The 27089-nt window shown below is 37.0% G+C and overlaps 1 protein-coding gene across 11 annotated transcripts in view; it reads left to right on the top strand.

Annotated features, from left to right (window-relative positions):
• LOC129732250 (putative fatty acyl-CoA reductase CG5065) overlaps positions 1-27089 on the top strand; it is a 448523-nt gene that overhangs the window by 261620 nt on the left and 159814 nt on the right. Inside the window, exon 10 of one of the 11 annotated variants that reach the window (XM_055692947.1) lies at positions 24446-25012. The exons of 9 other annotated variants lie outside the window; for them this stretch is intronic. In XM_055692947.1, the coding sequence (XP_055548922.1) occupies positions 24446-24583 (138 nt within the window). In that variant the 3' untranslated portion in view covers positions 24584-25012. Of the gene's footprint in view, positions 1-23898; positions 24393-24445; positions 25013-27089 lie in introns of those variants that run through there. One more of the 11 variants, XM_055692948.1, reaches the window with a different exon arrangement.

Below are 27089 nucleotides of genomic sequence, written 5' to 3'. Positions count from 1 at the left end.
AAGAATCCAGCTGAGGCATCAAGTTATCGACCAATTAGTTTACTTTCCTCTATTAGCAAACTTTTTGAAAGAATAATTCTTATTAGAATGATAACACATATTAATGAGAACTCAATTTTTGCAAATGAGCAGTTTGGTTTTCGCCATGGGCATCCCACTACTCATCAGTTACTTAGAGTAACAAATATGATTCGAACTAATAAGTCTAAAGGCTATTCGACTGGAGCTGCTCTTCTAGATATAGAAAAGGCATTCGACAGTGTTTGGCATAAAGGTTTAATAGCTAAAATGTCAAATTTCAGTTTTCCGCTTTACCTTACAAAAATGATACAAAGTTATTTAACTGACCGCACTCTCCAGGTTAACTATCTAAATGGTGAATCTAATAGATTGCCTGTTAGAGCTGGTGTGCCTCAGGGGAGTATCTTGGGCCCAATCTTATATAACATTTTTACTTCTGATCTTCCTGATTTACCACCAGGTTGTGAGAAATCTCTGTTTTGTGACGATACAAGCATTTCCGCAAAAGGAAAAAGCCTTCGTGTTATATGCAGTCGGCTACAAAAAAGTTTAGATATATTTTCTTCATACTTGCAGAAATGGAAGATTTCCCCTAATGCTTCTAAAACACAGGTAATTATTTTTCCTCATAAGGTTTAAAATTAGTTTATTTGACACGGCACGATACATTTTCTGTTTTACTGAGCCAAGTACATTTCGTATTAATTCTACGTTAGCAGGGAAAAGAGGGAGGCCTTTTATTTATTATCGCGGCCGACTACGAGCTAGTGGGGATTTAAGGTGAGAGGAGGGGAGATACAATTCTTGCTTAAAACTAATTAAGATATACGATCTATTTGTGTTTCGACTGGTGTTCTTTTTTGTTTTTTAAACATAGATTTTGGCTCTTCGTGTTCGTGTCTCCAGCGTCGTATACGGGTATTCTGACAAATAGACAAAAGAATATTAAATTATAATGTCAGTCTTTTTCAAATAACAGTACAGTTGTGTCATGTACTGGAGATCACCGCTTCCCAGAATGTCTCTAACGGGTACGTTCGGTTGTTTTCCTCGGGTCCGGAGGGAATCTATAAGCTCGGACCTAACATCACAGAATTCGGCACACGACCAAACAACATGCTCGATGTCATGGTAGCCATCGCCACAAACGCAGTGATTACTGTCTACAAGCCCTATACGAAAGAGATGCGTGTTTAACGTGTAGTGATTGGACATAAGTCTGGACATCACGCGAATGAAGTCCCGACCTACATCCAACCCCTTGAACCATGCTTTCGTCGATACCTTAGGAAAAATGGAATGTAGCCACCGTCCCAGTTCATCTGAGTTCCATGATGATTGCCAACTGTTGAGTGTTCTCTGACGCAAAATGCTATAAAATTCATCATAAGCAATTGGTCTTTCATAAATATCGCCATCAATAGCACCCACCTTAGCTAAAGAGTCAGCCTTTTCATTACCCGGAATCGAGCAATGAGAAGGGACCCACGCTAAGGTAACCCGGTAATTTTTATCTGTTAAAGCACTTAAAAACCGCCGTATTTTCCCCAGGAAATACGGGGTGTGCTTCACAGGCTTCATCGATCGCAGAGCCTCAATGGCACTGAGACTATCTGTGAAGATGAAGTAGTGGTCTATGGGTGGGGTTTCGATGATTCCAAGAGAGTACTGAATAGCAGCAATTTCTGCGACGTACACGGAAGCAGGAGCATCGAGTTTGTAGGAGGCGGTAAAATTTTCGTGGAAAACACCGAAGCCAGTGGACTCATCTAGATTAGATCCGTTGGTGTAAAACCTTTTATCATAACTAACATGTTTGATCTTATTGGAAAAAAATTTAGGGATCTCTTGGGGTCGCAATTGATCCGGGATACCAGAAATATCTTGTTTCATGGTGGTGTCGAAGAATATAGCATTATTAGAAGTATCTAAAAGTGCGACATTGGAGGAATCGTATGAAGAAGGATTAATATCTTGAGCCATATAGTCAAAATATAAGGTCATAAATCTTGATTGAGATTGAAGGTCGACCAACCTCTCGAAATTTTCAATTACTAATGGGTTCATAACTGTGCATCGAATTAGCAACCGGTAAGAGAGATTCCAAAAACGATGTTTCAACGGAAGAATACCCGCTAACACTTCAAGACTCATCGTATGGGTCGACTGCATACAACCCAAGGCAATACGCAAACAACGATATTGTATTCTTTCTAGTTTCAAAATATGCGTGTTCGCAGCGGAGCGAAAGCAGAAACAACCGTACTCAAGAACTGACAGTATTGTTGTTTGGTATAACCTCAGAAGGTCTCCTGGGTGGGCTCCCCACCAGGTTCCGGTAATCGTACGAAGAAAATTAATCCTCTGTTGGCATTTTCGTGTCAGATACCTAATATGACAAGCCCAGGTGCATTTAGAGTCGAACCAGACCCCGAGATATTTAGCGACTAAAACCTGAGAGATCGTTTTACCCGTTAGTACGAGCTGCAGCTGAGCTGGGTTATGCTTCCTAGAAAAAACGACCAACTCAGTTTTCTCCGGAGAGAATTCGATACCCAGCTTAAGAGCCCATTCAGACAAATTGTCTAAGGTATCTTGCAATGGTCCTTGCAGATCGCTAGCCTCGCTACCAGTAATGGATACAACGCTATCGTCTGCAAGTTGCCTTAGCGTGCATGAATTTGCAAGACATTCATCGATGTCATTGACGTAAAAATTATATAAGAGAGGACTTAAACATGAGCCCTGGGGAAGGCCCATGTAACTAATTCGGGAAGTTGTCGAATCGCCATGTGAGAAATACATATGGTTTTCTGACAACAAGTTGAGCAAAAAGTTATTCAAATTTGGTGAAAGTCCCTGCGAATGAAGTTTCGCGCTTAAAACTTCTACAGAGACAGAGTCAAAGCCCCCTTAATATCCAAGAACGCAGAAGCCATTTGCTCTTTCCGAGCAAATGCGACTTGAATTTCAGTAGAAAGCAACGCTAGGCAATCGTTCGTCCCTTTGCCCCGGCGAAAGCCAAATTGAGTATCTGAAAGTAAACCGTTTGTTTCGACCCATTTGTCTAACCGTAAGAGGATCATTTTCTCCATTAATTTCCGGAGGCAAGAGAGCATCGCAATCGGCCTATATGAATTGTGATCAGAGGCAGGTTTCCCGAGTTTCTCAATAGCAATGACTTTTACCTCCCTCCAGTCATGCGGAACAATATTTAGCTCAAGAAACTTGTTGAACAAATTCAACAAGCGTCTTTTTGCAGAGTCGTGTAGATTCTTCAACAGGTTGAATTTCATTCTATCTAACCCTGGAGCCTTATTGTTGCACGACAGGAGAGCCATTGAAAATTCCAACATCGAAAATGGAGGCTCTTCCGTAGTTACTATAAACGCGTCGCGAAGGTTTTCTGTTCCGGTACAGAGTCCGGACAGACCTTTTTGGCAAAATCGAGTATCCAGCGATCTGAATACTCCTCACTCTCATTCGAAACGTCACGGTTCCGCATGCGCCTGGCGGTATCCCAAAGAGTGCTCATCGCTGTTTCCCTCGACAACGCGTTTACGAACCGCCGCCAGTACCCGCGTTTTTTCGCCTTTACTAAGCTCTTCATCTGCCTGCCCAGTGCCTCGTACTTTCGAAGCAGGTTGACAGTGCCGTACTCCCGGTAGTCCTTATACGCCGCGGACCTTCGCACGTACAGCTCAGAGCACTCTTTGTCCCACCATTTGTTGGGAGGGCGCTGTCTAATCGTTACCTCGGGTATCGGTTTCGTCTGAGCTTGAGTCGCGGCGTCGATTATCAAGCCAGCTAAGAACGCGTATTCTTCCTCCGGAGGAAGTTCCTCGTGAGTCTCGATAGATTCCGCTATAATAGACTCATAACGCTTCCAATCAATGTTACGTGTAAGGTCGTAGGAAATATTGATTGGGTTCGGGGGAGTTGAACCATTAGCAATTGATATAACGATTGGAAGATGATCACTACCGTGGGGATCGTTGATTACTTTCCACTGGCAATCTGACGCTAGTGATGTCGAGCAGAGGGATAGGTCAAGCACGCTTTCACGTGCTGGAGGATTAGGTACACGTGTCGCTTCCCCAGTATTCAAAAGTGTCATATTGAAGTCGTCGATCAAGTTACAAATTAAAGAAGATCGGTTGTCGTCGTACAGCGACCCCCATAGCGAACAGTGAGAGTTAAAATCTCCCAAAATCATAAAAGGTGCGGGAAGCAATTCTGCTATATCAAGGAGTTGCTTCTGTTCAATCCGCGCGGATGGGGGAATATATAACGAAACAAGGCAAAGGTCTTTTCCATTCAAATTCGTTTGAATGGCAACAACTTCAATATTCGAGTTCGAGGGGAGGTCGATTCTGAAAAAAGAATAGCACTTTTTGATCCCTAAAAGTACCCCTCCACCGTGGGAGTCTCGATCTCGACAAATAATGTTAAAATCGTGGAAATTGAGTTGATCGTTCGAATTGAGAAAGGTTTCACAGAGCGCGAATGCGTCACAATTGTATGTATTCATCAAATGAGAAAATAAATCGAATTTGGGGATGATACTTCTGCAATTCCACTGTAATACAGTGAAAAAATTCCTAACCTCTTTCGCCGTATTAGTCATCGAAAGATATAATAGCTGAAATGAGGGGCCAAGTTGCTGCTAGTTGCTTCAAAAAGGTTTTCACTGTAGGAAGAAGGGCAAGAAGAATATTTTGTAGGGGACCTGGTATGTTGAATGTTTTAAATATCCAGTCCACAATATCAGAAAATTTTATGAACCCTGTTTCTTTTTTATCTTCTGATCGAGAAATGGGTGCACGAGGGGTTTTTGGTGCCCCAGGAAGCGGTGGGTACTCCTGGTTTGATTTGAAATTAAAACCAGGGGGTACTTGCTTCGGTTTTTCTTCACCGCTTCCTTTTTGTGTTGTCTTATTGGTCATTCCGCTAGGGGTTATCTTACGACCTTTGCGAGAAAGATTAGAAGAGTTGAGCATTCTCCTCTTCCTAGATCCCTCTGGCAAGGCATAGGAACACCCTTCGACGGGATCGTCAGATGTACCCTCATCAGTTGGCAAGAAGGAAAAGATGTTTCCTGTCAAGGGTGGCTCAGCCCTCTTAAGCATTTCTGCAAAAGAGCGCTTTGATCGTTCTTTAAGGGAACGCTTAATTTTTTCCTCGCGCTGTTTGTACGCGGGACATGCCGGAAGGTCATGCCGAGTTCCCTCGCAATAAAGACACTTTTCAGTATCCCCACTGCAAGCGTTCTCAGCATGATTGCCTCCGCACTTGCTACAGCGTGCCTTGTTGCAGCAGTAGGTGGCTGTGTGACCTAACTGCTTACAGTTTTGGCAATGCATGACCCGCGGTACGAACAGGCGTACAGGTAGACGAACCCTGTCCAAGCGGACGTAGTTCGGCAGCGCGGATCCGGCGAATGTTACTCGGAAGGAATTTCTTCTTCCCTTCTTCGATGGATACTGAATGCAATTGCTTGCAATCCAGTATCTTTACACTTTGCATCAAGGGGTTTTTAAAACAGCCAACTCCATGACGCAAAATGTCATCGACAGTGAGATTCCCCTCGGTAACCACACCGTCGATTTCTACATCCTTGGCAGGGATGTACACGCGATACTCTCTCGTGAAGAGCTTGTAGCCAGCAATCTCGTTTGCTTGCTTCAAGCTACTCACGACAACTCGCAGTTTGTTCGGCCTCACCTTCGTAATCTCGGTTACGGCCGAAAAATGTTTTGCCAGGTCTTTGCCAATTTGAATAATATTCAATGGCTTCTTTATGGGCCGGAAAAAAACAACGTAGGGACCGCCAGCGGCATCTGGGTAAGCTTTTACCCGTACTTCCGGTACTCTTGGTACAGGACTTGGCAAAGGGGAGGGCACAGGGGAAGGTAGGGGTGAGCTGATGGGAGAAATTTCAATTTCTTCCCCGTTTGTTTTCACCTCCAGGAAAAGTTGCACCTGCATGTCGTCCATTTTGCGGGAGCGTTACGCTCTACCGCACACAAACGATAAATATTCGAATATGGGGGGGGAGGGGTTCAAGTAGTTGATATTAAATTTTAAAAACAATTTTTCAATCTACAATAGATCAAATAAAAAAAAAGACAGTAATACTAATACTAATAACAATAGTAATAATAATAATAATAATAATTGTAGTAATAATAATAATAATAACAATAATAATAATATCAATAATACTATTAATAATAATATTATAACATAGTAATAATATTGATAATTATAGTAAAAATTCTAAATGTAATACTTCACCGAACGTCTAAGTCACGACCTCACGGCTGATAGTTGGATTAATCGAGTGTCTCCGCAGAACAAACAATGACGATCCAGCTTCGTGTTGTGACACAGTGGCCGTATCTTACACGCTACCTTGTAGATGCCACTTGTAGTTGACTTCCACTCGCTCGATCGTATGGTGGTCCGTGCTGCTAGCGGGGTAACAGCGGTGCGGGAGAATTATTCTTGCTGATATATCAGCTGCGTATCGAATCACTGGCGGGGTAGCCTGCCCCTACCATTGTGCAGATGTTTCTGCCGATATACAACAGGCTATTGTTATCGCGCAACACAAGAACTAATCGACAAAGAAACACCCGTACGATAACTCGTGTATTGTTATTTTGCGAACTCAAACGGAGATAAACAATTTGCGTCTAATCGAGACGAAAGCAAAACAACGAATGAACTCGCTAGTACCCGAGGTGGGGGTTTTTCCTCATAAGCCAAGAGTTCATTTCTCAAACCCACCCATAACCACGTTATTAAGATGAACGGTGTGGTCTTAAATTGGTCCGATCAAGTTAAATACTTAGGGCTAATTTATGACAAGAATCTTATTTTCAAGGAGCACATTGAAAATATCCAGTCAAAGTGCAATAAGTACATCAAATGTTTATATACTCTTATCAACAGGAATTTTAGACTTTGTCTCAAGAATAAACTGTTAATTTACAAACAAATTTTTAGGCCAGCAATGTTATATGCAGTTCCCATCTGGACAAGTTGTTGTGCAACCAGGAAGAAGAAACTTCAAAGGATTCAGAATAAACTTTTGAAAATGATTTTGAAGCGTCCTCCCTGGTTTAGCACGAACGAGCTACATAGGCTCACTAATGTAGAAACATTAGAAAATATGTCAAGCCAAATTATCAACAAATTCCGACAAAAATCGTTGCAATCCTCAATTGCAACGATTAGCTCACTTTATAGTCAGTAAGATAGTTTTAAGTTTATTTTAAGTTTCGTTTTATTCCCTTTATTCCTATTTTTTTCTTGACAAGTAGGTTTAATAATTTTCCTACAATTACATTATCTTAACTGCGAAAGCTAATAACATTCAATAATATTAAAAAGCGTACAAATATATATAATAGTGTTGAAATGTCACCATTTGTGGCAGAACACACAATACTAATTCTGAATAGATATTTTAGTACATAAATAAATCATTATATATCAGGGACACACGCTACGAATATTCACACACGTTATGTGCACACACCCTATACACTAAGGTCGCTTTTTACGCGTTTTTTTACGCGGATTCCGGAATTTACGCGTTTTTTTTACGCGGATTCCGAAATCTACGCGGTTTTTTTTACGCGGATTCCGGAATTAACGCGGTTTTTTTTACGCGGATTCCGGAATTTACGCGGTATTTATTTTTTGCCCGGATTTCGGTTCCCCTTCACTCGGAATGCAAAATTAACGAAGGTTTTTTTTTACGCGGATTCCGGAATTTACGCGGTTTTTTTTACGCGGCACGTATCCCCCGCGTAAAAAGCGACTTTAGTGTATATACATACGCTGGATGATGGTTCTCGTACCGAAACATAAACCCTTCGAAGCAGAAGAAATGCTGTCACAAGCCTATAGCCTGTATTACACTTTTTGACCAATGCAATGGTCAAATATTTGTTTTTTTTGACATAATGGTCAAATTTATTTGACATCATGATTGTTGTTTGCTCGTGTTTGACATATTGAAAAATTGGAGAAAGACAAACAATTATCTTCGACCAAATTTTTATCTGTCAAAATGTGACAAATATTTGATGCTTGGTCAAAGAGTGTAATACAGCCTTATGAGTGATGAATAAATTGAATTAGACATGGGGATTTTTTTTCAAGTAATTTTTTTTGTATGTTACCATTTGTTTTTAGTACGTTTTTCCAGAATTGGAGGAAAGGGGGTTGATCAAATGCGTTTCCACGTCTTTTAAGTATGTTCCCTATCCACAATTTTGTCGAAGATGACACACCGATCGAATAAATCGTTTTGGCCCTAAAAATAGCATTTTTAAATAGCTTCTCAAAAATGAGTCATGTCCAAAAATTTCAACCAATAGCACAAAATGCCATCTTTTGCCAATAGAAACGTTTATGTAAAGTTTCAGCCAAATCAAAAATGACAATTCAAAAAAAAAAAAAAACAGGAATTTTTTTTGTAAAACTGCTCTCTTATGACATTGACAGATACTAATGTTCTTTGTAATAAACATCATAGTTTGTTTATTGCGTGCTGTGAAATTTTCAAACTAATTAACGGAAATTGTGATTCCAAAGTGTACCTATTAAGGTTCTCAATCAGGATAAGTAGAAGTGCAGTAGTAACTACTACCTGTTTTGATATAAAATTTAGTTTATTATTTCTTTTCGCCACTCACTGCGGTGTGCGCTGGTTTGTTTGGTGCTATTTTTTTCTATTGTCTCTGTTGCCTGTGCCAGTGTTACTAAGAGAGTGAGGAGCAGCTGTGTCCTATTCATTCCCATGTGAATATGAGAAGTATGTCCCCTTACTCTCACTTTTCTGCCGGCCGCTACGAACAGTTCACAAAGAAAAGAAATATTTCGCGAGTGGCTGATGCTTGCGCCGTGCGTGAGTGTACACATCTTTACACGTTCTCGCCTGTGCACATCGGATTCTTGAACGCTAGCACTCGCGAGTGAGAGTGCGAGTGCGAGTGCGAGTGCGTGTGGCTGGATGATAGAGTAAACACGATGATTCATATCCCAGGTACAAACAACACGAGCTTCGTGTTTCGTTTTAAAACTGCTGCTATTTCCATTAGCCGGTTGTCTTAACGGTTCCTCTCGCAGTGTGAAGCAGACATTAAACGAGACAAATATTCGCAATATTCGGTACCTGATTTATTTGCATAATTTTTTTCTTCGCGCAAATAGATTTGTTACACTATTACACTTTAACAAATATTTGGTTAAAAATCAATTTGCTCGAACAATACCAAAAGCTCCTCGCGCATTCTATAGCAAATATATTTGTTGTGTTATTACACGATGCGAATTATTTTCCAAAAATAAACTGCGTAGAAAATATTGCAAACCTAGTTTCCATAATCGAGCAATATTTCATCTGTCTTTTGAAAATATAATTTCTATGTTTTGGTTCATCAAGGCTACCGTTGCAATGTCATATATTCTGTTTCGGGTGAGAACCAAACGAAATTTTGTTAAAAATTCAGTTATTACCTCCAGTAGATGTGAGAATGAATAATCGACCAATTGCTCATCGCAAAAAAGAGAAAATGTTTTTTATTTCCCTTCTGGTCATGCTTGCCAACTACGGGAAAGAAATGTCTTCGAATGTGTAGCATGTGGGTGCGCGAAAAAAAAGAGCTACATTACAGTTAAACTTTTTGAGCATGAACAGTTAATTTTCATACCTTTTTCGAGCAGGTTAAAAAGCAGCATTTTGTATAGGAGTTTTGTATAATGAACTTTAAGGTTTCTCCGTCATTCGACGGTTTTTCTTTGATGAATTATATAATTGTATTCGTATTGTTAATAGGGAAGAAAGAAAACTTGGACTTGGAGTGTGAATAAAATATTTATTTCAAATCGAATTTTTGAAAACTTAGATCAATTTTCATTTTATTATTTTATAAAGTGAACCTTGCTATTATGTTATCAAGTTCCGTGTAGAAATTAAATAAAAATATTTGTTTGTTTGTCGACTGCAGCGGTTCATTTTGTAAATTTATCGGCTCAATCAGTTCGTGTATAGAAGCAAAAACGATCCTTTGTTTCCGTGTTTTAGCTTCTATACACAGACTGATTAAGTCGATAAATCTACAAAATTAAATTAAAAATTAAATCAATAGCTTGACTTGCATTATAGTCAATAAAAATAAGAAAGATTAAATAATAATAATAATTAAATGAAGAATGACTTGTAAATTGAATAATCAAATCAGTTTCATGTACATGTACTGAAAACTACGAGGACTACTCCAATCATATGGAATCAAAACATTTGAGGTGATGTAACACATTCACATCCATTTGCTGCCTTTTGCTCACACCAAATTTCAGCATGAACGAAAAAAAATTCAAGCAAATATTCGCTGAGTTGTATTACTAGCATAGAGCGACATTAGCAAATACAACGGCAAATATTTTTTAACAAAAAATCCAGCAAATATTTTGATATTACACGGGCAAATTTATATTAATCATCTTTTCAAGCATTTATTTACTTCGTGTAATACCCGCTCAACATTTGATGCATTTTATATAAAACAAAGCAGTCCCGATGCTGTTAGCGCTATTATAGTCTCCTTGAATTCAGTATTGTGTTTTTTTTTACTGAAAAGCAGCTCGGAGTTGTCATTATATTGTGACCCACAACTTGGGGATTGTAGTATTGTAGTACAGTTATAAATTTCAATTTACACGGCAGTTTCGAATCCGAAATTCTGCGTGTTTTATATTTTTTTTTATTTCTAACGATATTAGCATTTTGATGTCTATTTAAAATACACTACTGTATATAAATACATATGTGAGCTACGAAAGTCGGCTCCAAATTGGATTTATAGGTACAGGATAGGGTGTGCATAATTTGTCAGTGGGGTTCATCATGTCATAAGCCGTCATTTTACAGTTATCATTTTTTTCATGCACAGTGCCGGTATTTATTCAGGCCAAAATATCGAATTGATGACATTTAATTATTCAATTATTTTAGATATAAGAACTATTTAAGTTTCAGGTGTCTGTGCTATTACAGTTCAATGGAATAATTGTAGAAAATAGTTACTCTTTTGCAGTGGTGGGCACCGCTAATCGAAAGTTTAGCGACGCTAATCGCTAAGTCGCTAACCGGAAAATTTAGCTCGATAATCGCTAAACGCTAAACGCTAAACCCACATTAGCGGAACTTTCGCTAATCGCTAATCGCTAACTTTTTAATATGTAAATAGTCATATCGCTATATTTATTGCTCGTGTTTTGTAAGATTTGGGCCACTTTGATCTTTTTTGGTTAAACAAACGAAAACAATTACTTTTTAAAGCTATTTACAGTAAGAGGTTCACGAAACGGTATTCATATTTGATTTTGTAAAAACAAGAATAACAAAAGTTATTTAGCTTGCATTGAAAATAGATACTCTTAGGAATGTTTTTATAAAAATTCAATTATTATCTAAATCGAAAAAGTAGAACCAAAGTTGTCATCATAAGCACATTGCAATTTACCAAAGTTCTTGGTGTGCCGAAAATTCAATCTAGACCTTGTGCTTGTTCTTCAAAATGCTCCTGTGGCTTGTACGATAACTGGAACTCCATTCTAGGGTAAAAAAATTGACAAAAGTAACTTTCACAGTCAAGTATGTTCATCTTTCGAAGCAATTTACGCACGCCATCAGCAATGCACAGTTTTTCTAAATATTTCTATTGTCGCTTCTCTACAAAATTTAGCGAATTAGCGATTAGCGTTTCGAAGGCCAAAATTTTAGCGACGCTAACAGTTTCGCTAACCAGCTCAAAAATTAGCGAAATCGCTAAATCGCTAACTGAATTTTAGCGTCGCTAATTAGCGAATTAGCGAATTAGCGGAATGGTGCCCACCACTGCTCTTTTGACATACAACTTTTCGTAAGTTCTTTGATAACATGTATTCGCTTACACTATTCAATGTAATTGCTAAACCTAAATATTTAATACAGATATCAACACACATTTGCCTATTAACTGACACACTTAATCCTGTAGATATTCGACTCATAAAAATGAGTGCGTTTGTAAAAAAAAGGAAAGATATCAAAACAATCGTTTTAATTATTTGCTTAGAATAAATTATGAAATGTCTAGCTCGTAGCAAATTGGGCTCAACATGTCATTCAGTGTCGGTCTAGAAAAAAAAGGAAATGTTGCAGAACTAAAAACAATGTTTTATTCGCATATATTCAAACCAGAGGAACATTTGTAACAAAACCATTTACTTAAATGTATCGTTGCGTAACAAGTTAAAATAGAAACTTCGTCAGGTTTTTAATCGGTTAGGAACACATTTCCATTAAGTTATCGATATTGGTTGTGTCCAACCTTGTACGAAACGAGATTAATTCATGGACTTATCCCGAAATCGCTCTCTGTATAGGCACTAAAGTAGATGCCGCAGAGAGAGCGACGTTGGAGAGTGCAAACAATTCTAGTTCCGAGTACTCAAGTTTCACCCAATACTGATGGATATTTGTATCAATCAGCAAACGATCTCTTTAAATCTGCATTTTGCAGACAAATCTGCACATCTGCAAATCTGCACAATCTGCACAATGATGGATACGATCGGTGTGTAAGTGGAAAGCAAAACACGATCGCATTATTCGTTCACGTAGCACCTAGCGCCTACCAACTCGCACTCTCTTCAATACATCGTCTTTGTTCTACCGTTGCATGATGGTGAGCACTCGCGAATAAAGTACCATCTGCGAGTACGAGTATGCGAGTGCAAACGATGGCTGACTGGCTACCACACGTTCTTGAAGCAACGCTGCCGTGCGGGCGAAGATGTGTGGTAGGAATCGGCATGAGAATACTCATGCGTAGGTGGTAGTACAAAGGAATACTCGCGTGTGAATAGTACAGGTTAAAAGAGTGCGAGCTTCGCAACACTGTGTGCGGCGCCTTACGTAGCGTCCACTGTGTAAGGCAGAAATGGAATGTGTAAAGTGTAAATGCATTGTCTTGATTAACAATCTCGTTTGCTGTTTTCGCTGCGGAGGAGATTTCACTATCGCTGCAGTGGAATAAGTGGACCCTCAGTGAAAATAATCAATGCAAGCGATAGGGTAACGACCCCATTATTCGCCCACTCTATCCGAGTATCCAAAATTCGCCCACCTATTTTTTTTATTGTTCGCCATTTAGTGTCAACTCTTAGAACCGTGTTTAAACAGAAAAAAAGAAATAACTGAGATTGACAATAAATTATTATTTGGCATAATTCAATAACAAACCCCGTAAACAATTTGTTGATTAGTGGGTGGGCAAATTATGGGGTCCTTACCCTAATGTTCTATTTAAATGCAACTGTCTGTCTATCAGTTCAGTGTTGTGACGAGCAGAATGTTTCAGTTTTGGATGTCGATGCACTAAGACAGGAGCTTAAATATAAACAGTACTCTAAAGCAAAGAGTCGATGATTTTGATAAATTTATTAGTGGGAATATGGAAATTATGACTGGTTCATTTTAGAAAATAAAGGGTAATTGCGCGAATAACGAAACAGAAGTTTTAACTCTTGCGAGTGTAGTTAGTGGTAATGTAAAAAAACGTAAGGCTGGTCCAGTCATTGTGATCAAGCCAAAAGAGTCCTCACAGAGTAGTGAGGCTACAAGGGATTTCAAAAAACGAATGTAGATCCAAAAACCCACAAAATAAGTAACTTTAGAAACGGGAAAGATGGCTCAGTTATTGTAGAGTGTGCAACAAATGATAACGTTGAGATCGTGAAAAGTGGCATTGAAAACAACCTTGGTGAAAGCTACACAGCTGTTGTACTCGTTTCCCCGGTGCCAAGATTAAAAGTAATGGGTATGAGTGATCAGTATTGTCCTGACGCCTTCATTAACCTTTTGAAGAGTCAAAACGAGGCGGTTTCTATCGATAGTATCAAGGTTATTAGTATGTACGAGAATCCACGTTTGAAATATAACAAGTTCAACGTGGTAATTGAAGTCGATAAAAAGTCATATAATAGTTTGTTGACCGCGAAAAAAGTAAATGTTGGATGGGATCGGTGCCACATCAAAGCAAAGCTTTGGTGCTACATTCCGATTCGGAACTCGACCTTCTGTTTATTTTACACAGACCTCGCAGCCAACTGCTAAGTGTACAGGACAATTGCGGGGCTAGCGCTACGATTCTACTGACACAAACAGTCTCTCCCGAGCCGAGACTCGAACCTACGACGACTGGCTTGTTAGGCCAGCATCGTACCTCGAGACCAGCTGGGAGGGTTGCCACATCATTCCAGCGATTAACATCTTGAGGTGCTTCAAATGTGGAGAATTTGGGCACAAGAGGAAAGGCGTCCATTACCAAAAATGACTTTTATCAGAAACTCACATTAAAGATATTGATGCGTTCGACCAATACTCTATACCGGGCTACGAAATAGCTGCTTGTTGCTCACATTCCAGACACACTGGCGGTGTTGCTATTTATGCACAGGAATCAATTCGATTCAATCTTCGCCGCAACGAAGCACTTGATGGAAACTGGTTTTTGGGCATGACGGTGGAAAGTGGCATGAAGATGGGTAATTATGGTGTTCAAGTTCAAGTGACCAGCGTTTTACAAAGATTTTGGAAACCTGGTTTGAAGTTTTTTTTTAGATTGTAGTAAATTCAACCTTATTACCGGAGATTTTAACATGCATTGGCGCGATAACCTCAATTCAAATCATTTGAAGCGCTTAGCAGAATTTTGCAATTTGAAACAAATAATTAATGAGTATACCCGTATTGCCAGACATAGTAGGACTTTGATTGACCACGTTTATTTTTTACTAATTTTGACTCTGTTTTTGCAATAGTGAGTCCCAATTTAAAAGTTACCGATCATGAAACGATTTTTATAAATATTTGTGGTACGGGACGTAAAATAAATCAAGTAAAATTGAAGTGCTGGAAAAATTATTCGAAACAATAGGTTCCGGAGCTTGTTGCAAGAAACTTGGATTTTTCCCTGTCTCGTAGCCTTGATGATAAAGCAACTATTTTGAACAACGTTTTGAAAACTGTACCAATCAGTTAGTCAAACAAGAGTATGTTGTTGTTAAGAACTCGAACAGCTGGTACAATCTAAATTATTTGCGCCTCGGGCGAAAAAGAGACACATTGTTAGTTAGAGTTTTGTAGAACAGTAAATGATAATGATTGGTACAATTATACAGTTGCTAGGAATATATATTCACAATCTCTAAACAAAACACGGAGCGAATATATACAGGGGAAAATTGATCAACATAAAAACAACATCAAACAGTTATGGAGAAACAGCAAAGAGTTATGGAGAATTCTGAAATAAAGTAAATTCAATGATTATTTCATCGAAAGTGTTTCAATCAATTGAACTGGGTCATGAACCGGATGAAATGAAACGGCCGTATGATGTTAATTGTAGTTTTGAAAGCCTTAACCAACTTACACTAAAACAACTTAAATACATATGTTTTTCTCTTCATAAAACGGCTGGAATTGATAACGTTTATGCTAGAATTATTCAAGATTGTTTTCATGTTATTGGGTACGATCCACTTGGCCTTATTAAAGAATCATTGCGAACGGGGCACGTGCCACAAATTTGTAAGGAGTCTTTAGTGATTCCGATAAAAAAGTCAGTAATTTAAAGCCGAAGAGTTTCATCCTATCAATATGTTGCACACTTTAAAGAAAATTTTGGAATCGGGATGGCCATTCTTGTGAAATTGCATTGAATTTGGTGTTAGCAAAATGAAAAGAAAACTTTGAGCGTAAGGATGCTATTATTTTGGTGTTTTTGGATCTTAAACGCGCTTTTGAAACGATTTCTAGGCCCTTATTGTTACAAAGCATGAGGCGCTTTGGAATTACGAGTACTGCATATAAATGGTTTGAAAACTACTTGTGTGACAGAACTCAAAGGACTATTTTCAATGATTTTACCTTTGATCCCATAAGGAATACTCTTGGTGTACCTCAGGGAAGTGTATTAGGGCCTATTTTGTTTATTATTTACATCAATGATATGAGAAGAGTCATTCGTTTTTGTGACATAAATCTTTTTGCTGATGACACAGTATTGTTCATTGCAGCCAAAAATCTCGAAGATGCCATATTGCATTTACACAAAGATTTGCGATCTCTGAGCAGATGGTTGAAATTCAAACAGCTAAAATTGAACACCAACAAAACTAAATTCATTATTACTTCGCGAAACTGTGTAAATGAAAATGTCTCAGTTGAAATTGATGGTGAGACAATCGATCGCGTGAATGAGATCAAATATCTTGGCGTGATTATTGATGACAAACTAATGTTTAATGTTCACATTGATTATGTCATCACGAAAATGGCCAAGAAATATGGAATTTTCTGCCGGTTGAAAAAGGAGTCGAATACTTTCAGCAAGATTCATATCTATAAATCAATCATCTCTCCTCATTTAGACTTTTGCACTTCCATGTTATTTTTGGCAAATGACACACAAATATCGAGATTGCAGCGTTTGCAAAATAAAATAATGCGGTCTTTCTTAATGCTGGATGCTTTGCAATGGCTATCGGTGAAGCAACGAATTGATTTTCTGACAATGGTGTTCATTATTAAGTAGAGGAAGTGACATCCATAGATATAACACAAGAAATGCGGGAAAAATTAGAACACCACATTTTTTAACTAGTGCTTCACAAAATTCATTGTTTTTTAAAGGAATAAATGTATACAATTCGATGCCGACACATCGGACGTACGGCGACGCTATCAAAATTCAAGAGACTATGCATTTCACACGTCAAAGCTGAATTTTAAGCAGTTATTTATTTTGTTTTTTAAATTTAGCAAAACTATAATAGACGAAGTTCTTGTAACGGATGATCTCTGTGGACTCTGCTTTTATAGCTTTTTTAAGGAATATGGTAGCACTGAAAAACTATTATGTTCGTCACGAGGGTGATGATGGATTTTGTAGTTATTGATGTAGTATAAAATAAAAAAGGGTAGTCTACGAAGGTTTGAAAATCGCGCGCTATTATCGGATATGAAGAACTGAATTTAGAAATTGAATGGAGAATACCTTTATTTTTTTTTTGACATTATCAAGATACCGTGGAATGGGGTGAAATTGATCAGTGGAGTGAAACTGATCACCTGAAAATTCGTAAAAAAAAAACAAATAAATAAATAAAAAATACTAAATATCTTTTATTGCTCTTACAACACTAGGTTATGTTAACGTGTCCATAAACGCAACTTTTGCATGATCCACATACTTGTCAAAGTTAACCCTTGCATGCCCGGTGCGATTTTTCATATTTTCGAAAAATTCTTCTAACTCAGTCAAAACTCAATCAAATTTGATCAAACAAGTTTCCAAATAACAAAAAAAGTATTGAATTCACTTGAAGTAATCTTAGTTGAGGGTTAATTACGTTAAATTTGGAGAAGTGAGTAAAGTTTGAAAAAAGCTCAAAAATGTAATTTTCAACAATGATCATTCCATACCATTAAAAAAATACTGATGAATTCGCAGGAAACCACAAAGATTTTAATTTCAGAGCTAGTTTTTGAGCTTTTGCAACAAACCGAATTGAAATCGGTCTAACGACGATCAAATAAGACCAAATTTAGCAACAAGCAGCTCGTGAACCAAAATAAACAAATTTTAACCTGAAATATCCTTATTTTCGTTTCCAAACTAGCTGTAAATGATATTTTTCAGTACAGAAATCATCATTATCTTTAGTAACGTTGCACCGAATAATAGGGCTGGGAAAAAGTTTTTTAGTGGAAAGTACCGAATTTCCAGTTTACTGAATAATGGTTTTAACTTGAGCTTGTCTAGAATAAGCTACATTAAATCAATAATAATTTGGCTTTTAATTTTTCTCATCTTATCATCATTTTTCGTTGAATATTCGGCCACCTGTTCAGCCGAATATTCGGCCGAACGGATGGCCGAATATTCAACAGAACATTATGATTAAATGAGAAAAACCAAATTGAAAACCAAATTGCTCATGAAATAAATTGGATTACCCTGGACAAGGTCTAGTTTAAATCATTATCTGATAACCCGAATATTCGGTAATTTTCAAAAATAACTTTTTCCCAGCCCTATTATTCGGTGCATCTCTAATCTTTAGCATATCGAAAAAAAGCACATGGCCAAAATAATGTATGGATTTCAATGGTGATCAATTTCACCCCAATTTACCTCATAGTACCTTATAGAATTATCGAATTAATTTTGTGAAGTAGACGATATAAATTTCACCAATAGCCCTAGAGGTTTACTGGAGCACATACCAGTACTTGTTTTGAAATTCTACTATTTCGGGAAAAATGTACATGAAGCTAGTTAATTGGAAATTGTTATAAAAATTGATCAATTTCACCCCGTTCCATGGTATCTATGTTCCATCATCATCATCATATTCGTCGTACAGAAATTAGGGAGATGGCAACATGCTATCTCTCATATCTTGAATGAGTGAAGAGTCTTCCAGACTAAAGTGAAGAGTATATGGAACTTTAGCTGGGCGACTGCCTCGGGGCTTTATTTTTTAATAAAGCCCCGATATGTTGCCTACTGTCAAACGTGTAGAGTTTAGATAGGACTGCCATTCCCTTGACAAAAACGGATAGTAAAGGTGAATATTTCGACAATAATGCTCCGACAGTTAAGTCTGAATTTGGTGTTTGCGTATGTCGAATTCGCTTTTAGGGCGGGATTACACAAAAAAAAATTGAACGCGACATTAGTGTGTGTAACAGTCATTTTTATCTATGCAGTTTGACTGCAAGTGATAGTTGTATTTTTTTTTTAAATATGGGGGGTTTAAGTATTTATGATAAATATTAGTAAATAATGAGTATGTGTGTCCAAACACAAATGGTGACTTCTCAACACTGTTAGAAAAATTGTAACTTTTATTGTTAGGATTTGTTGGCTTCCGCAATTAGGACTTATCATTCGTAGGGATTTAAACCTACTTGTCAAGAGAGGGAAGTAAACTTACAACTAACATAATTGCTAACTTATTGGCTATAAAGAGAGCTTATCGTAGCAACTAAGGATTGCAACGATTTTTGTCGAAAATTGTTAATAATTTTATTTGACATAGCTTTTAATGTTTCAACACTAGTAAGTCTATGTAATTCTTGTTTACCAAACCAAGAAGGACGCTTTAAAATCATTTTCAGAATTTTATTCTGAATCATTTGAAGCGTTTTCTTCCTTGTTTAACAACAACTTGACCAGATCGGTACAGCATAAAGCATTGTTGGTCTTAAAATTTGTTTGTAAATCAAAAGTTCATTATTTAAACAAAGTTTGGAATTTCTATCAATGAGAGAATCAATGAGAGGAATTATCATTTGAGTGTTAGAAGCATTGGGAGAAATTTTCCACTTTTTGCAAGTAGGAAGAAAAAAAATATCTAAACTTTTCTGCAACCGACTGCATAGTACACAAGGACTTTTCCTTTTACGGAAAGGCTTGTGTCATCGCAGAACAATGACTTTGTGCATCCTGGAAGAAAATCAGGAAGATCTGAAGTGAATATGTTATACAGGACTGGACCCAAGACTGAACCTTGAGGCACACCTGCTCTGACAGGAAATCTATCAGATTTTGAATTCTGATAGAAATCCTGAAGAGTTCGAATAGTAAGATATTTTTTTTTAAATTTTGATTAGGAAATTTGGAAAATTTAAAGTTTGCAATTTCGCAATCAAACCTTAATGCCAAACACTGTCGAATGCTTTTTCTATGTCTAAAAGAGTAGCTCCAGTGGAATGACCTTCAGGTTTGTTAGCTCGTATCATAATAGTAAAGCAGGTATTAGACGAAGCAAATATTTGCTATTTTTCAATACAGATTTTATTTTGTGCAAATAAAAATCGTACCAAAAATAGCAAATATTTGCGTCGTCTAATACCTGCTTAACTCTGAGCAATTGATGAGTAGTGGAATGCCCATGGCGAAATCCAAACTGTTCATCTGCAAAAATTGAATTTTCATTGATGTGTGACATCATCCTGTTAAGAATGGTTCTCTCAAACAGTTTTCTTATTGAAGAAAGCAAACTGAATAGTCGATAACTTGAAACCTTAGCCGGATTCTTATCCGGCTTTGAAATTGGAGTTATTTTTGCATTTTTACAATTTTGAAGCAGCAATTGAAAAATTCTACTGCAAATTTTATATTATTCAGGGAGATGTTTGATTAATATGTTAAGAGTTCCATCGTCACCATCGTTAAAGTTTCCATCGTCACCGCTTTTATGTTTTTGATATTTTTAATAATTGATTTAATTTCATTCAAGTTAGTTTCAATTATTTCTAAAAGTAAAAAATTCTTGGAAGAAAATAAATCAAATTGACATGTGACTTCATTTTCAATTGGACTCACAAAATTCAAATTTGACTTATGAACCCTCTCAAACTACTGAGCAAGCATTTAAGCCTTTTGTTCATTGGATACAGGAAAACGTTCACCATCTTTGACAATTGGAATAGGCTTTGAAGGTTTTTTAAGAATCTTCAGCAGGTTCCAAGTCTCAAAATTTTGATTTCTCAGAAGAGTAAATCTATGTTTAATCTCTCTCTGTAAATCTCTATAAATAGTTTTAAAACAGGGTCACGAGAACGTTGATATTGACGTCTGCGGACATTTTTCAAACGAATTAGAAGTTGAAGATTTTCGTCAATCAAATATCAAATCAAATCTCAAATTCAAATTTCCCTTGAGCTTTTGGAACGGAATAATTCCTGGCATCAATAATTGCACATTTAAGGGCTTCTAAAGCGGATTTACTTCGTTTTGCAAATCCAGCTCATTATTGAAATTACTCTCAATATGAGTTTTATATCTTTCCCAATTGGCCTTGTGATAATTGAAAACAGAGCTCATAGGGTTTGAAACTGATTCTGATTCTGATGTGATATAGAAAAATATTACTGGAAGATGGTCAGAATCAAAATCAGCATGTGTGATGAATTCACTGCATACATAACTTCGATCTGTTAGTACCAACTCGATTGTTAATGGATTTCTTACAGAAGAAAAACATGTAGGATTATTCGGAGACAAAATAAAATAGTATCCTGAGGAACAATCTTTTAATAAAATTTTTCCATTGGAATTAATTTGAGAATTATTCCATGATCGATGTTGAGCGTTGAAATCGCCGATTATAAAAAAATTTGAACGATTTCTGGTGAATTTTGTAAATCGCCTTTAAAATATTTCTTGTGCTTGCGTGTGCATTGGAATGGTGCGGCAATAAACAAAATCCCAAGTTCAGTTTGAACTTCAATTCCCAAAGTTTCAATAACTTTCGTATCAAGATGGGGAAGAGCACGATGTTAAATTCGGTGATGAATAACAATTATAAATGTTTTAATTTGATGTTAGGCTTCAAAAATGTTTCAGTAATAATTGCAATGTGCACATTATTGACCGTTAAAAAATTAAAAAGCTCATTCTCATTGGCCTGCAATGAGCGAGCATTCCAATTTAAAATTTTGATTATTTTATTTAAAATCATTGCTAAATTTTAAATTAGAAACAATTTTAAGTATAAAATTTGTTCCAATTTGAAAGCAACGCCATGTTAAGATCGAACATTGCCTGTTGCAGAAAAGAAAGTTTACCTGCCGTAATGGACCAAAGGCAGTTGGCATAAGAAAAAAATTTTCGGTAGCGATATTAGCGGGTGCAATCAAAGTATTTTCATTTCCTATCGTGTTTTTTTTACCTTTATATTAACGGTCATTTGCGAATCACCGTAAACTGGGGTGACTTTGATCACTTTTTTTAATACATCTTAGATATTGCGAGAATGTACTGAATACCAAAGTGTTTGACATTTTTAAAATGAGTACTGGCACGCATTGAGCAAGATCCAGTCACTACCACAAAAGTTTAGCAACAGTTCTGCTGTTTTTAAAGGTGCTCTAAAATTTTCACATCGATCATCATTCCGGGGTGACTTTGATCACTTCATTGTTTTGATTAATTTGAAGTGAAACTTTACTGCTTTGCCAAATTTGAACAATTGAAAACGACTTAAATGAGTTTATTATAATGAAAAAGCAATTCAGGGGCTATTCACATTCCACGTCAACAGTCTATTAGGCGAATGTCCAAGGTTTACACAAACTATTAGGATATACATGAACGACCGTTCACGGAGAGTAAAGGAGGTCTAAAATCACCAAAAACTAGTCCACGTGAAATAAGGCTTACCCAATAGTCCAAAAATGCATGTTACGTGACGTCTTGGGTTGTCGTGAGAAAAAAAACATATAATATACTGTTGAGATTATTAGGACTCAACATTACCTTTGAGGAAAAATTTAGGAAAACAATAATGAAAACCGAAGTATCAATATTTTTTTAGCTTAAGAACTAGTCTGGGCACAAAATAGATAAACTTTACGTGTCGCAGCTTGTTGTTTTGTATCTGCTTGAACCAACTGTTTGTATTCAATAAAAATCGCTCAAAATCCACTTAATTTTAAAATTAATATTTTAGCATGAAAAACACTCTTTCAATAGCTGGAAATGCATGGATAGTAGCAATGTAAACATATCTAAACATAATTAGTGAAGATTACGACAAATATCAAGCTTTTCGAGCGCTTTTCATCACAAATTCAAAAAAGGGGTAGAGTGATCAAAGTCACCCCGGCGATCAAAGTCACCCCAGTTTACGGTACCTACATTAGGTGAAATAATGTTCGAACTACCTGGTACCTGTGCATACGTTAAACGGGTATGCAAAGGAGTAGAAAAAATGTGCGGTTCAGCGGTACAGCTTGGAAAATTTCGTTTTGAAATTTGGTTTGATTGGGAAATTGAATTTTGTTTACCTTGCCTTGCCTTAACAATTTCTAAACGGACTGGGCATTGATAAAAATTTGACATATACTCTCTTTCACAGGATATGTGCCCTTTTTGTGAGAAGAGTCTCCACAAATGAGGCATTTCTGTTCCATGTTACAGAATTTTGGGCCATGGACATAACGTTGGCAAATATGGCATTGGGTGATATGCTTTTCACTACCGCTAAACATTCGATATAATTCCCATTTCACTCGCACATTATAAAAAGCATGTGCTTTGTCAAAACTTTTTAAATTGTTAACCTCATTGCGGTTAAAATGAATTAAATAATCAACAAGTCCAGTTCTCTGACTGTTTTCGCCTCGTGATTTTTGTTTCATTAAAATTACTTGGACTATGCCAAGTAATTCTGTTAAAGTAAATTTGATTTCATCAACGGTTTGATCGTTGGTGAGACCTTTCAATACGACTTGGTGGCTCGGCGCATCTAGTGACATATGTAAAAAAATTATACATCTTTCCAGTTAAATACTGAATTAAACGATTCAATTCTTTTAATGTTTGGGCCTGTAAGCGGCATTCGTCTCTTCGGCCAATTTGATAAGTAATTTTGATGTCGGAGAGAAACGTTGAAAGTTCTCTTTTAAAAATGGCATTGTAGAATTCAGAAGCAGTAGTTACCACAATAGGTGGAACTTTCTCCTTTTTTAAAGAAATTTCACTTTAAATAGTTTTACTTTCGTATTGAATAGTTTTACTTTCGAACATTCCAATTTCACCGGCTTCTTGCTCAGGCAGAATATCAAATGAATTTGCACTGTGTAAACTAGTGTCAGAAAGAGATGCCTCTCTTTTCCTCCCCGTAGCGATGCGTGGTTTCTTTTTTCATCCTGGTGATTCGAAAAAAGTTGAAGAATAATATCAAATTGCAAATAGATAGTCTTGAGAAAGACTGATGTAAGTTAACTTTCAGGTAATCTTTAAAAGACGCACTAACGAAACACAAACTTTGAAGCTATAGGCAGTCAAAGACCAGTCCACAAGCAACCGAAAACATGTCTGACCTGTCGAGCAGCTCAAGACGCACTGTGATAGTTGCGTTGGTTTTCCGAACTACACTATACCGCAAAAACGAATTCGACATTGAATGTGCAGAAATATTGTGGCGCCAGCACTAAATTGAAGCTCGGAAGTCGGACTTCCGGCTTCAGAACTTTCTTCCGACATTACAAACACATAGAACAACTGCGTGTTCACATAACATGGATTGCGGGAATGACTTTGATGTAATTGTTTTTGTAAACCGGACTGACAGCGCAGTGGCGGCTGAGATGGTTGCAGTGTTGCGAGAATACCCAAAATAAACATCGGAAGTGAGCCTGACTGCCTGTTTATCAGCGACGTTTTGATATTTTTTATTTAAATGCACAATAATGGTTGCCATTGAACTAAACACTCGTTTCATTTTGCTGATTATTTTCCGGCAATTTTTATTCATAACATGTTTTTATCATTTTTAGCTCTCCAATTCTGCAGTAAAGGATTATAACCGAGGACGCACCTATCTTATTGACCTTGCAAATCGACAAGGTATTCCTGTATTCAATAAAATTCAGGAAGCTCTCCATTGTGCGGTTGAAAAATTACGGGTATACTAAAGAATGACATTCGTGAGCGGAATTTTAATGTTATGCCGATAAATTTAGCGATATCATTAAGCAAACAGACGATTAAACGCGGTATGTGAATGTTGAGGGTATAACCGAGATGTGAATATATTCAATGAAAAAGTAATTCTATATTGTTTTATATTACTTTATAGTTTTTAATTTTAATTGTGCATTTTTGAAAACTTTTTCATAATTGCAAGTAGACGTTAACAAAAGATTTTCAATTCAATTTACTTAATTCGCATTACACCATTAAATCACTGCTTGGTCTAAATTCTAAGTTACAAACTGAAAATGTGCTTGATCCCAAATAGTTTTATTGAAAAAAATAACGCATGAAAACCGTTGAAAATCAAGAACATATAAAAAGAGTGAGTAAATAAAATAAAAAATGTGAAGTCTTTTTCTGTGTATGAATTCGTTGTTGTTGATTTCTGCATGAGACAAAATTTTCCTTACAGTTGGGACATATTATCGAACTCACCTTCAAAAAGTCGTAAGCAGCGATATTTGTTGAATCATGTGATTGTATATTTAACCCTGTGAGATGCATAAACTGAACCCTCTCAGCTGGTCTCGAGGTACGATGCCCAACAAACCAGTCGTCGTAGGTTCGAGTCTTAATTCAAAAGAGACTGTTAGTGTCAGTAGGATCGTAGCCCCGCAATTGTTCTGTACACTCAACAGTTGGCTGCGAAGTCTGTGTATTATAAACAGAAGGTCGAGTTCCGAATCTGAATGTAGCACCAAGGCTTTGCTTTGAGTTGCATTAACTATAACAAAAAATAACAGACACCGATGATATGTTGACTTCATGTACAAATGGTAGTTGTTAGAAGAAGAGCGCCTGTAAATACATATAGAGTGGCGTCACTGTCAAAATTGGAATGAAACTTATCTATCAGTGTCATTCCAATTGACCAAGTCGTGTGTGGAAACGAGAAAGGATGTTCTTCGTTACCAGTGTTACTAGCGTTACTTTTAGGGACACGACGCCACTTTAGTATATTTATAGGCACTCTAGTTAGAAGGTGTGCTATTTCAGTGTAAGTAAGTGTCATGAGAATTTTTTTAAACAATTTTTTGTACGGATTTTTCGGTACAGATTCTGTACCGTACAGATTACAGATTACAGAGAAAAAGTACAGATAAGTACAAATTTTTTAGATGGTTAGAAAGGATTAGACAAAACTCTTTGGTCGACTCTGCAACGATACAATAAATGTGATCTTGCAATCCACGTACTTAGAGTTTACTGCCAAATCTCGGTAATTTGCTGCCGAGAATGGTACCACTCGGTTAAAAAACGGCATTTGTTACATTTTTTCGTAAATTTCGATTTAACCAAACTAAAATGTTGGCACGAAATATCCGAAATATCGGAGTGTTGCTGAATTATGGGTTTCATTGTTTGTTGGCTGAATTTTCAGGAGATTGAACCGCAATGGCTCGGTAATGCATACCGAGTCCCAATCTTAAGTGTGCAAATGTTTTATTGACAATCGCGCTAGTAGTTTGGAATTAATATTAACTGAGTCAACGCAGTCCCAGTGGCATGTGGCAACACTGGTGGCAGTAATGCCGCTAGGATTGCTATAAGCATAGACTAAAGAGACACCGCACAAATATGACCAAGCCTAAAAAGATAGCAATTACCTTAATATTTTTCTGTGTGTGCTCATTAAATGTAGTTCACCCAACCGCCATCATACTCGGAGGGGCGCCACATTTTTGTTGCCCGTATTGTTGTTTGAGTTGGATATCTATGTTTCAATAATCTAAGCTATAAGCAAGCGTGCACATTCATTATCAAAGACAAAAACCGTCAGTAATGCCGCTGGTGTTGATTTAAGCAAGCGTGCACACCCATCAGCAAAGACGAAAACCGTTCTCCGAAAATAAGGAAGTAGGCAATAAACTCACATGGTGGCACATGAGTGTAACGTTTCGAATAAGGACGATTATTCTTCAGGATTTTTCTTCGAAGAGGCACGTCTGTTTGTTTGTGTTTGACCTATTTTGGTGATGATGATTCAAATGCCATTTCAAATGGCTCAGATTTTATAAAAAACGTCCAAATCATATCAGGCCCGTTATAGCAACAAAAAAATAACTAAAAGCCGAGTTATCTGGTTTTAGGACAAAACACATTTGTTCTACGTTGAGACATCTAGTTTTGTAATTAATGAATAACACTTTTTCTTGCTATCGTGTTTCAACGAGTTTTGGATATGTTATAGAGCTTGACGAGATAAACATGATGCCATACGTTTTTTTATTCTAATTATTATTAATAAAATAAAGGCCCAATCGCAGAGAGCATAGCAGGGCCGGAATTTCTGTTGGAGTGGGGAAAAGCCTGCTTGAGTAGAATCAATAAATATTTCTGCTCAAACAGGCATAAAAACCCTCTCATCTTTTCATATATAACAATACAATTATAAATAATAACAAATCACAGAACTTAAAACAAGAAAATCGTCAAAAATATGAT

This window comes from Wyeomyia smithii, chromosome 3, assembly GCF_029784165.1.
Source record: "Wyeomyia smithii strain HCP4-BCI-WySm-NY-G18 chromosome 3, ASM2978416v1, whole genome shotgun sequence".
Classification (NCBI taxonomy): domain Eukaryota; kingdom Metazoa; phylum Arthropoda; class Insecta; order Diptera; family Culicidae; genus Wyeomyia; species Wyeomyia smithii.
This window is presented reverse-complemented; position numbering and strand designations above follow the sequence as displayed.